The sequence below is a fragment of the Pholcus phalangioides genome, unplaced genomic scaffold (genome assembly GCF_987345545.1).
Source record: "Pholcus phalangioides strain wild (caught in Gottingen) unplaced genomic scaffold, Ppha-v1.0 ptg000011l_1, whole genome shotgun sequence".
NCBI lineage: Eukaryota > Metazoa > Arthropoda > Arachnida > Araneae > Pholcidae > Pholcus > Pholcus phalangioides.
The window spans coordinates 5,241,700-5,254,773 of NW_028301604.1; the positions used below are offsets into that span (position 1 = coordinate 5,241,700).

At 33.2% G+C, this 13,074-nt stretch overlaps 1 protein-coding gene across 1 annotated transcript in view; it reads left to right on the plus strand.

Moving 5' to 3' along the window:
• Positions 1-11,726, plus strand: part of LOC149079972 (small conductance calcium-activated potassium channel protein 1-like) — a 185,696-nt gene extending 173,970 nt beyond the window's left edge. Inside the window, exons 8-9 of the mRNA XM_089238890.1 lie at positions 3,353-3,422; positions 3,694-11,726. Coding sequence (XP_089095016.1) covers positions 3,353-3,422; positions 3,694-4,065 — 442 coding nt within the window. The 3' untranslated portion in view covers positions 4,066-11,726. The remainder of the gene's footprint in view (positions 1-3,352; positions 3,423-3,693) is intronic.
• The last annotated feature ends 1,348 nt before the right edge of the window (positions 11,727-13,074 follow it).

The following is a 13,074-nucleotide window of genomic DNA, read 5'->3' on the forward strand; positions in this document are numbered from 1 at the left end:
CTCCTTGCAGGAAACCGAAAGCAGCATTTTTTACACGCGAGGCAAAATCCTTGACCGATTCATTCGGTTTTTGTCTACATCCCGTAAAGTTCTGGAGATGGTAAGTTAAAGGAAATTCATTCTTGAAATGTCTCAAAAATTCTGTCTTGAATCGCTCATAATTTCTTTCCTCTCTTAGTTCCGGACTGTTTGCCAGAAATTCAGCGGCTCTTCCCTTCAATTTTGCTTTAAGCACAATCAATTTTTCTGTATCTGCCCATTCCGCAATTCTACCAATTTCCTCTATAGATTGGAGGAAATATTCCGCCGGATAAGACGGCTCTGAACCGGAGAAACTATTAAGGAGGCCTAAATAACCCGCAATTGTATTTATTTTGACAGCTGCTCTGTCACCGGATGATTCTACTTCATTACTGTGGCTCATTTTGTTTAGTGTTTAATTGAGTGCAAGTACCAGATTCAATTAATTAACTTATTTGAAAACAAAATTATAAACATTTAAAAATTATTTTCAGTCTCCAAAATCATTTATATGTAACGTTACTGTCACGGCACCATTGTTGACTCTCCCCTTATGCTTAGTAGCCAGTTCCCATTTTACATTTAAGCCAGTACTATTATTCCCATCGCGTTGTGTAACTTCCTACTGAGATTGAGGTCTCCTTCTATAGTGAAGAGCAACCCCAAATCCCCGTAGTAACCCAGGGTTAAACATATTCTAATCTAATTAGAAGTTATTGAGAGACTTGAAAATAATTACGTATACTCCCATTTAAATTTACATTGAATTTATTTACATTATTATGATGATTCATTACAGATTACACAGGTACATGCACATTAACAATTAACTTTTTCAGTGATGTGGAGGCACTTATTCTAAAAACATGACAATACATATTGAGCATCACTTACCCCTTTAAAGATCCTAGACCACAATTTCTTCGACGTCATCCTTCTGTCCTAAGTTTCTGACTCCCTCTCCCTCTGATCTAACACTCCAAACTCTCTTAGTCTGCGGAATTCCTCTCTCTCTCCGTTAAAATCTCTTTATATTTTGATTGATAATTTCAACTCCACCTTTTTGCGCTATTTCAAGACTTTCCATTCGCTCATCTTGAAATTCTCTTTTCCCGTCTGAACCACTTTTTAGTATTAAACATAATTTCATTGGCCCATCTCCTTCTCTGGGAAAATCTCACATTCCCATAACCTTTGACCCTACCATTTACTTTAGATCCGCTCCACGTCCATAGAAACCGTCTAGACGCACATTCCTTCGTAAATCAATGCATTTGACCAGCGACAAAGATTAGCCTTATCTTATTTTTCATAAGATTTCCAGTGCCACGGTCTTCAGCTTGACACGAATATTATTTTACCCACCTAACATTCTCAACTAGGGTCCCGTTTTATTACATTTCCTTCATTATCTCCGACTACATACAACTGCATTCCAAAATATAGCTTTTCCCATAAATTCAACAGTCTGTCTCCTGGGATTAAACTTTCCCATCTCATGCGATTCACTATTACCCAAAATTTTGCCTCCTGACCTACATTCTTATACTATAGTAGGTTTCTTTTACCTTCACTGTAACTTCTTACTTTTCTTTCTTTTTCTGCTCGTTTTTCCATGAATCACTACTACTATTATATAATATCTATAAACTATTTCGATTTTCCCTAACTACCATCAATTAACTCATCTCGTTAAGATTAACTATCTTTAATTAACTCATCAAGTTAACACCTGGTCTTGGAGTAAAATATCTTACCTATGCCTATCGTAATTCTCCCAGCTCCCCCCCCCCCGTCTATTCAGGTGAATCCCATCCCAACAAAGACACCTATCAGTGAATGCGGAAAGATTCAATAATGAGACCCCAAGTAAGAAGCAAATGCCTTTCAGGCTTAACTTGAAGTGGTGGATTCTACTCCTAAATGCCCTACTACCCTTTGGCAGTAATGTAATCACTGCCATATCTGAACCCCCCTGCCGAGTGGATAACAGTAAGTTCCGATACTCTGGCAGAGACTCACGAATATTCGCTCCTACCTGGTTCGTTCCCGCCTACATGACTATTCGCACAGGGAGCTTTCGTCTATCAAAAACATCTCGAACGTTACTAATGTCTCCCCCAGGTAGGTAACAACCCCAGGTAGAAACCCCGAAAATCCCTACATACCCTGTTCCCCAGTTCCCTAGCCACAGAATTCCCGATAATTACACTTCTATCACTATCACACTCTACCTCATCTTCAACCACCCATTCCCCCTCTAAACTGTAATTGTTCATGGAGATAACTTCTTAGTTGACAGGTGGCTCCATTACCTTAGGGCTTTTCAAAACCCTCTCTCCCGTAGCGCTTCAACCTCGAGCTCAAACCTTGCCCTCTCCAAACAATCCTTACATTTGAAACTATCAGCTACTATGCCCTAGAACAGGGAAAACTTCCGTCGCAACACAACACTAATCGAGGTCGAGGCGTACTAATGATAACGCGAAATCTAGATAAGAAACAATATAACTACACTTAAAAAATAGGAGAGTGAGAAACGTTAATAGGAAATTAAAATAACCTAAAATACATTACAATGCAAAATATGCGTAAAAGATCACACGAAAAAAATAAAGTAAGACAAAAATGCTCAACACTGAAATTATGGAGGAAAAAATATATAAAAGTTGTACAACAAATCCCTAAAAACTATTAAGATACGAAATACAATTTATACTTATTAGTATTAGCTAACTAGATAACTTGACGAGCTATCTTATGTCCTAACACTAAAAACAATTGGGCCCAAAGCAAAATAACAAAAATTACTAAGAATACTCGAGAAAGAAATTCTATACTGTATGCTAACACTAATGCCCAAAACACCCAAGAAAATATATCAAACGAAGTGAGAAAAACATCAAAATGGCCAAAAACAAAAAACCACATATTCCCTCCTACACTAGCACGTCTGCAAAAATTTGGCTATCAACAAAGAGACAACGTAAAAAAAAATCTGTCTAAAGTACAATGATAATGAAATGAGAGCGAGAGAGAAAATAAATTTGAATCGATCGGAAAATATGTAAACAAAGAATTTAAAAAAATGAGAAAAAAACATTATTGCACAATTTCGAGATGGTGGCTCTTGTAGAAAACAAAGATACGGTAGCTGATACTAACTATTTGTAAATACTATAAATTTAATTTATTGTCGTATATCCTTATCAAGAACAAGCAAAAATACTTATACTTAAGAATACTGAAATTTTAAGTGTATTATTTCATTATATTGTGAATACGTTACATGCTATGTGAGAATAAATTGCGTTATTTCTCTTTATAATAGCCTTCGAAAAGTGAAAATGGACCAAAGGAAGCTGATGGATAACGCTAATACCATAACAGACATGGCAAAGGTGAAAATCCCTTTTTCAGTACATAAAATATTTATTAAATTGTACAGTGACCAATATTGACGTCACAATATTTCATACCGTGATGCAATATCTGTAGAATGAGATGTGTGTAAGTTACTATTTGTGTTTCTTATATTAATAAATACTTGTTTTTAAAAATTTATTGCTGAAATATTTCGCTGACGTGCTCGCTGACGTGCGTATTTTTATATTAACAATATAGCAAGATTGGTGTCTTTTTCATGATCTAATAATAACTCTTTTTTTTCAGACTCAGAATTCGGTATATGAGATGGTTTCCGAGATAAACCAAAGACACGAAGTTCTAGAAGAACGAGTGATATCTTTGGAAGAGCGACTTACTGTGATTCAAGAACAATTGGAGGCCTTGCCTGATGTCTTAACGAGAGCCATATCCTCTCGTCCAGCGTTATCTCAGATTGATGCGAATTCGCAGACACAGAAAACGCAGACACCCGAGCAGTCATCGTTGCAACAGCAGCCGAGGCACGCATATTTGCACCCCGACGATGCTGCAGCGTTGGGTTCTCGACCAAGCTGGACTTCTGTTAACTTAGCTTGCAGCAACCGACCATCACTCCCACCACCGTTGGTGCCGCGGGCTTTGTCAACAGAAAACTAGAAAAAAAATTGTGCATAGAAAACGCGATAAAGAAATATAACATGTCTTACGCGCCTACTCATTCCCAATACTACCAGCTGTCTTGCTAAGAGCGTATTTGTGTGGTGGTATGTCCACCATTATTTCCGGAGGAATATAGTCGTTACGTACGCTTCGTTCGTTGCAGCAGCCAGAAGTCATTCGAGTAGTTCAACTTCTGGGTTGGTTCTCTTATGAAAGAAAATAACCGCATCTTTCCTAGCCAAAAGCACACTCCAATTACCGAGAACGAAATGCCAAAGAACAAACGTATGAAAGAACAAATATACTGCACACTCAAAAAGTACAGCAGTATACACTCCTCTGTCCGCAATTTAGTGGTCATGCAACCGAACTACATGAAACACTGATGTACACTGAAGAAAACAGTATTCGAGAAGAACTTGGCTAGGATGTACAATCTTCAAAACCAAGTATATGTGGGGAACCAAACTGCTTATAAAGTGTTAGTAATCATCGTAAGAAGCATCCTCTTCAAGACAATATGACGAGTCAGTGAATGAGGTTACAAGAATTTTAAAGCGCACATAACATTGTGCTATAGTATTGGTGACAGCATACGAAAAACAAATTTGAACTGAGCCATTTAAAATGGACGATCTTTGTGACTGTATGCCTTCCGAGACTGTCGCGTGTTCTTCAGGTGTTCATCGATATTAGTTGTGTTTCATACACTCGGTAAAAAACCTACGTACTCTACTTCAAATATGGCAAACCACACGGTCAATTGAGACTGTTTTAACAAAAAAAACGAGCTTCATTTAACACTTCTTCTGCAATGTTGCACACGTATTGATGGCATCCGTCATATGAAGTCATGAAAAAAAATATTTGTGTTTCTAGAGCTGAATGAAAAGCGAGACGATATAGAGATTTTGTTTAATAGTTTTTTTCGAAAAACGGATACATGAAAAATCAAGATATCGTCGATAACTTTGCATAAAGTAACCATTGCCTTATTTTTAAGAGAGGCATAGCGCATGCCTGCCTCTGCGAATTAAAAGCACGAGCGTCAGTCACTTAGCAATGTACTGGCTCTGCGCTATTTCAATTGCAGAAATACATAGAACTCACAAGAAAGAATTCGACTGACTGGGTTATATAGAGAAAGACAATGACTTCATGTGTGCTATTTACTGTTCATAAAAGCTTAGCAATTGTGCCTGGGTTGGTGCAAAACTATTGTGGGGGAAAGCGCTTGTTATTTTTTATCAAACAAAACGTTTATTTTTACGGAAAGGTCTTTTAAAACAAAAGTTTTAGGTAAATTTGATTAATGGTCGATTATTTGTTTTTTCATTTTCTCTCTCTAACTCGCGATTTGATTGTGCGTTTTGCGAGAATATTTGAGGTATCTGTAGGGTATGATGACAACAGATTTATCAAATGCCACACTTTACAAGCCTTTCCAATATATTGTAAGAAAGGAATGGAGTATTTATTCACAGTCGATAGTAAATCTTAGCACATTCAAATCGAAATATTTTGGTTTTATATATATGTACTATACATAATAAAGAGTGAATTTTTAAAAGAAATAAATGAATGAAAATCATCAAATATATATATTTATCAAGGCACAGTGATTCGAAGTAGGTTGCCTTAAGTAATAGAACATGTAGTTCGAAGTAATAATGAAAAATGTACATTGGTTATATACTCAAACATATTAAATTACACATAAAAGCACATATTGAATCAATAAAGTTAAAAAATACCTATATACGTTTTTAATTTTTTTTCTAACAATCAATACACAGGGAAATCGTGTTTTTTTCTTTTGGAAAATAAATTCATATCATATAGATGTTTACACAGATTTCTATAAATATATCATTATATTATGAATATTTGAGTCAGTTAAACTTATTAGGTTAATCAGTTGATCTATTAAGGTATTCGCAGTTCGCGTTCATAAATTAGGTTTTTACTATATTTTGCATAACATTTTTCCCTTGAATTGTTCGATTTCCTATCAATAAATATATTTTATATCTAGTATCAAAGTTTTAAAACATCTGTCGTAAGAATCTGACTGTAGGGGATATGATTTTAAGGAATTTTTTTCACCATTTCGAAGGATTACTTTGATCCATCAAATGAAAAAGCCATTGAATAAATATTTTTTTAAAACACAAAGCATCACAGCAGTTTCAAAACTGAAATTTGTGTATAGATTCAATAAAATGAGTGAGGTTACAAAACGTCCGTTACAAAAGAGAAATTATTGAAGCAGATATCTTAATCGTCCAATTTTTGTTTCTGGCAACATTTATTTACTCGCAATATAACAGTTGATTTTCATAAGATGTTATGTTCATGCAATAAATTTGGTTTTTGATTAATTTCACAATTGATAAGCACTTTTAGATGAATAGCGAAAAAGTTCAAATTCAAGAGAGCTTTAAATAATATCAAATGTGTTGTCTTCCTTCTCGAAAAGTTCAAAAATGTATTAAATGCATTTTTATAAACAGTGCATAAATGTTTAATTCATACATAGGTAAGCATTGAATTTTCATTATTATTATTATCAATCGTTTCGTTGTTTCTGAGATGTGAATTAATTTGCTGTGTTCTGTTTGAATGAATTTATTTTAAAAAGAAGTTCCATTACTAAAAACTTTTTGCCGATTTTTCAAGCTGTCACTGAACTATGAATCTCAACTCGTTTTTCTTTCACCTAAGATGTCAGGGTACACTAGTAGCGATACAAGAATTCGACGAAATACTTTAGTCATTCGGTCATCTGTATATACAGGGCGGATACTATCAACCGCACAATAGTTACACACATGATTCCTTGTGAAAAACTAAAATGGAAAGTGTTTTCAGTATTTCTAATTTGACCAATAATTATGGAGTTACAGCGCATTAAAAATTGATGATGTCACTTTCGAATCCTGCCAAATTCACCGAACGTGCATCAAGCGTATAAGTTGGCGTTTTAAGCTGATACCAATGCTATAACCCTGAAAGTAGTCAAGAAAGCTACAGCTGTGCTAACCGGCTTTATTTCATTGCCCCCCCCCCCAAAAAAAAAATTGCCATAACAGTAAAGGAAATAAAATTACCGCATTTCGGCAAAAAAGTGTTGCTTTTGGGGAAAAGTTTTTTAATAGATTTCGTTTGGCTAAAAAACACTTTACATATCTGGTGATAAATATGCCAATATATTGGGCCGAAGGTAACACGTAATAACAAGGTTAACATCATTCTACACCAGGCATCTTTAACCCGTTCGCGAGCATCGCGGTGCTCCCTAAAGCACCCAGAGTGCTCGATGCTCATGGCCGATTTCGTGCTCGCGAGCACACTTGATTAAATTTCCAGTTGAACACCCTTTAAAAATTTTATTCAATGCATTGGTATGTCAAACTTGCCGTAAGGGTGCTCTTCTTTTGAGGCTGGGTACAGGCAGCGCTCGCGACTAGAAAAAGGTTGAAGACCTCTGCTCTACACGAAGAGGAAAAGGCGCCAATCGTGAAAGACAATAACTGAACTTGCTTCTAACGGGATTGAATATTTCCAGTTCATTTTCAATTAGCGGCAAACCGCTGCTTGAGGATTTTTTTTTTCGTCGAATGTTTGGAGCATAACTAACCGTTAGAAATCTGACATATCACAAAATTTCAAAACGTTATAACTTCCCTAATATTCGTGCGATCTTTTAAACAGGAAAAAAATTTCTATATTAGTTTTTAACAAGGAATCACGGGTGTAATTATTGGGAGGTTGATAGTATCCACAGAGAATATACAGTATATACAGGTACCTTGCCGAATTTTAGTGGCAAACCGTTGGTCCTAGAAGCATGTTTCCAATTAGAAAAAGTATCCAAATAACGTGTAGAACTCAGGAACACCATTCATGTGGCGAAGGGAAATTATAAAAAAATAAAATAAAATTTTTATACGGATACCCTGTTCTCAAAAACCCAATTACAAAGTTGTTGTCCTGTCTCTCTTAAAGCCAACAAAGAAAATTTCACGATTCAAAGTGCAATATTGACTGATATATTTGAATTGAAAAATTGGGAAAAAAACAGCAAAAACTAATGGACATTGTTGTTTTCCTACTTTTCTCCGATTTTTGAATTCTAATATCTGTGCGAATATTGCACTTAGGAACGGGTAATTTTTTTTATGGCCTCAGAAGAGACGAGCCAATGACTTTCTAATTGGGTTTTTCAGGACAGATGTCCGTATAAAAAGTTAATTTTTGTAATTTTTTTTAATAACTAGACAACATCTTTCTACATGAATCACGTATCTGATTTCTACACGTAATTTGATAATTTTTCTAGTTGGAAGTATGCCTCTAGGATCAACGGTTTGCCAGTGAAATGCGGCAAAGGGAATTAAGTAAAATCACCCTGTATATATAATTTTTTATCCATATACACTAGTTCAAATTCAGAAATTGCAGTATTTTCTGTAACAGATTCAATGTCTAAATAGAAGATTTCATCGAGCTCATCCGATATAAATTAACAACGCAGCAATTTTTACATATTATTGACTTAGATAATTGTAACAAACTAAATGCCTTGGGTTTTTGGAGGAAAAATTTAAAAATTTGTAATAAAGGCTTAAGGCATTTATTGTTTCTATATCGTGAATGTGTCATCATTTTATCAATGATACAGATCAAATTTACGATATAAAAATCGATATATCATACAGAATATAAATAAAATAATTTAAGTTAGTGATACACATATATTACCAATGATCAATTTTTATGATAGCTTATTAAATTATATTTAATAAATTTTTCCACAAAATCACTGGAACAGTAATGAATGGTACTAAAAGATGTGCGTTTGTATTACTGCAATTGAAGTATGGACTAATAGTATATAGTTAAAATAACTTTTGTTTAACCAATATTTGAGAAGTAAAGGAAAACTGCTTATATATTAATTTCTGGTTTGATTCCGGCGTCGAAACTTAAAACTAAAAAAAGCGAGAATAATAACACGTGGAATGTTAGGGTTGTATCAAATTAATCGACTTGCTTTTTGAAGATAGTTCGGCTGAAATCTTGATAGTTAAAAAAGTTGCTATTCATTTTGTTCTTCCGTTCCATAATGAAAAGTTTAAAAGTTCATGAAAACTAATTAAAAGGAATAGAAATTTAAATTATGAAAGATACAAATTTCTAAATGCTGTTGGTATCCTAACGAAATATCGTGAAGCTTATTTCGACTCAAGAATTCTAGCTTGTTGCAAATCATGGATTTTCCAGAACACGCAAACATATCAATGATCATGATGATGTAGAAGGGACCATATACATTCTGTCATGCAGCCTCACTTACAAACTTATAATTTATACGAAATAAACAGAACTCACAACTAATAGATGTGTTCCCTGTATGTCCCACAATTATGTATGTCCCACAATTATGTTTTGAAACAGCTAACAACAATCTAAATTAGTTTCAACTCAATACATAACAAAAGCAAAAAGAGCCACGTTATTGATTTCATAGATATTCATAGTGACACTGTAACCAAAAGATACATTATAATTATACGAAGCCTATACGCTAAAAACAAAATCAGTGCTAATTTCATTCGATACACATGTTAGTGCCTAGTTTAGGGTAATACTTATTCCATCAGATATTACTATCGAACGGGGTACAAAAGATCTTGATAGTTCAAATTGTAATGTCATGTTTTCCCTTGTTATTGATTTACGATACGAATCGAGGACATTTTTCCAATATGCTAGAATGGTCGAGTTGGTAGAATCTAGTGTAGTTATATCGTTACGAAAGTTGTAATTCAGTGACAAAAAAATCAATATTAATAAAGTATAAACGGCAATGTTTCAAAAAAAAGGAAATTAGAGAGGATATTTAACATTAAAAAAATAATTAAAGCTGTATTTGTTCTTACAATGGAACCATTATATTGTGTTAAAATTGTGTGTAACATGTAATCGTGTGTTGTGTAAAAACATATGTGGTCATTGGATATACATATATACACCTATATATATAAATATATATATAATTTATGTTCATTTTTAAGCACACCGATTTGTGCCGTTGTAAAGATCGAAGGTGCAGCTGGAGGTTACATGTTATTCTGTGATAAAGTATTGTGAATACTATAACCTGATAAATATTGTTAAGAGCATTATAGGAAAGTATATGTTGATAAGTACGATTATCAAATTGTTATATGATCGATTGTTGTAATGGCATTATTAATCTGATGTTCGTGTTGTATTGGGATTCTATATAGAGCGATAATAATAATGGTGCTTTGACGATTCATTTGTAAATTCGTAAGTAATACTTGATGAAATCCTAAATATATACCTGCTAACAAAATCTCTACATAGCCTAAATAATATATACCTAGCTGATTGAGCATAGCCTAATTATATAATTATGTTACAAAGAGGATTATAAATTAACCCTGTAACAGAAACATAAAATAATAATGATTTTATTATTATTTAATAGCACAAACTACATTCATTGAAAAATGAACTTACATTTTTTCGTGAAATACACACGTTGTGGTTTTTTTTAAGTAAACAACACGAAAGCAATTCGAAATTTGTCATTTTTAGTTTATAAGAGTTTGAGGTTGAAAAAAAAAATTGTATACTTTTTTTAACGTCATAAGCGTGATCTTGACTTTAAAATCAAGAGTAAGTGAAATAATAATACTGAACTTCTTTATCGAATAAACGCTTCTATGGAGCTTGGATGTCTGCTACAGAATAGAAAGATGTTTCCAAGAGAAGTATTGAGAGCTTGAATAATATATAAAAGTCGTGCTTATTAAAGGCACGGGATGCGATGAAACACAAGGAAGGACTACTTCAAAAGTAAAAAAAACGTTCTTTATTTTACATAATTTTACATTTTGTCAGATAGCAACTGACAAAGAAATCGAAAAGACGAAATTCGCATGAGATAAAAGGTCTTTGCGACAAAAACTCGTCATGTCGAAGTGACAAAAAATACAAAAAGAAATTATGTCTTCAACTTTAGTATTTTTAATGACTTTTTTACTTATTAAATTTCTATTGAATCAATAAAAACTACTTAATTGTGTTTTGAAGAGAAATGTTTTGAACATATTGTTGTGTAGATAATATTGTTTCTTGAATGAGATTCCCTCTTGGCATCAAATGCTTTCGTTATATCTTTTCTACGTTGATAGAAATTTTAGTCATCGTTTTACTCGATTTTTAAATCATAAGAGAGAGATGTGGTTATATTACTTGATGGAGGTGAACGAGAAAATTATCAAAAAGTGCAATTAATATTCCCTGTGTAATTATATAACGTGCTGTGTCTGATGAATAGTAAAAACTTGCAGTCTTATGTCCGACATTGAGGTATTCCTTCCTTGCAGCGATTCGATTTTGGATAGTCTATTCTATATATTGAATCTGCCCTTTTTAATAGCTAGCTTGATAATCGGGAAATGCAGGCGATTAATTTTTATATACAGCAGGTTTAGTGCAGCACCTTGTGCAACACAATATTTATATCTTGTAAAATAGATATCTACTGAAAATTACTATTAAAATTCCGTATGTATATACCGATATATATTGTGTCAAATAAAAGTGTATACAAAAATTCATTCGTCTCTGTTTAATGCATTCTTTAATAAAAATGGTTTACTTATTATTGAACTCGCTTGAAAAAAATGATATCTTTCCGACTCTTTTCTATAGCTTCACTGCATTAACCGGTAAAAAGCCGTGAAAACTATGAAAAACCGTGAAAACTAAATTGTGGAAACTTTAGGACGTTCCAATTGAATTTCTCGATTTTTATCGTCATAATCAGGCGAATACGTGATTTTTCATACTTCTTAGGGCACTAGGTGCAATTAAGCCAAATACTTCTTAAACTAATATTAATTCGATTTAAGATAAGGGTGGCTGATTGCCAATTAAATTATTTCAAGTTGTGGAGTATCATTTACATTCGTGAATGTTATTCAATAATGGAATGGATTAAAACACAAAAACTATACGAGCACAAACTTTAACTATTTGTGATTATTATTTATTCCAAAAAAATAAATTTAAATAAAATTTAATTAAAAATAAAAAATTTAATTAAAAATAAAAAAATGTAATTAAAAATAAAAAATTTAATTAAAATCAAAAATACTTAATTATAAATCAATTTTTTTAGAAGGTGGCTTTCGGTGGGTAATATGAAAGTGTCGGGTTGTATGGGAGAGGAAAATTTATAGTGAAGAAAAACAACCAAGGTTTACCAAAAACCAAATTTAGTGAGACTATGCTAATAAAAAATACAAAATTTTATATTTGATCTAATAGTTAATGATGACGCTCATAGTTCATTAACAATAGTCAAAGACACAAGCTTCCTTCTTTTGATCAGAATAGTCAAGGTAGGCCCACAGGACACATATTTCACCCCCAGACCTCTCCTCTATCTCTCTAAGGAAAACTTTCCGTCTTTAAGAGATATTCTGCATCGTCTATAACTGGTACAGTAGATTGATACCAAATTATACTCAGATAATACTTATCGTATTCCATATAAACCCGACACGCCATCTCGGATAATATAGCGTTTCATCTGAAGGAAAAAAAAGAATCGCTAGCTGAAAATTGAGCATAACATTATAACATATGCACACTTTGTGATGTAATGATGTATATAGTATGATGTATAGTTTGATGATGTCACTTTTGTGATGTAATGTGGTATATAGTATTAAATTATTAGGCACACTTCTAATAATTATCACAGATTTTTGAAACTTACATAAATTTCTGTAAATTGAAAAACGTATCTTCTAAAGCAGATGTAACGGTGCATTTTGAAGTAGTTTATCACTGTTACAGTTGGTGACAAATCCTGAAGGAGGAATAAACTCTCGGTATTCGACATAACCCGAGTTTTCCACAATACCCGAACTTCCTATAGAAATACAAACAACATTAAAT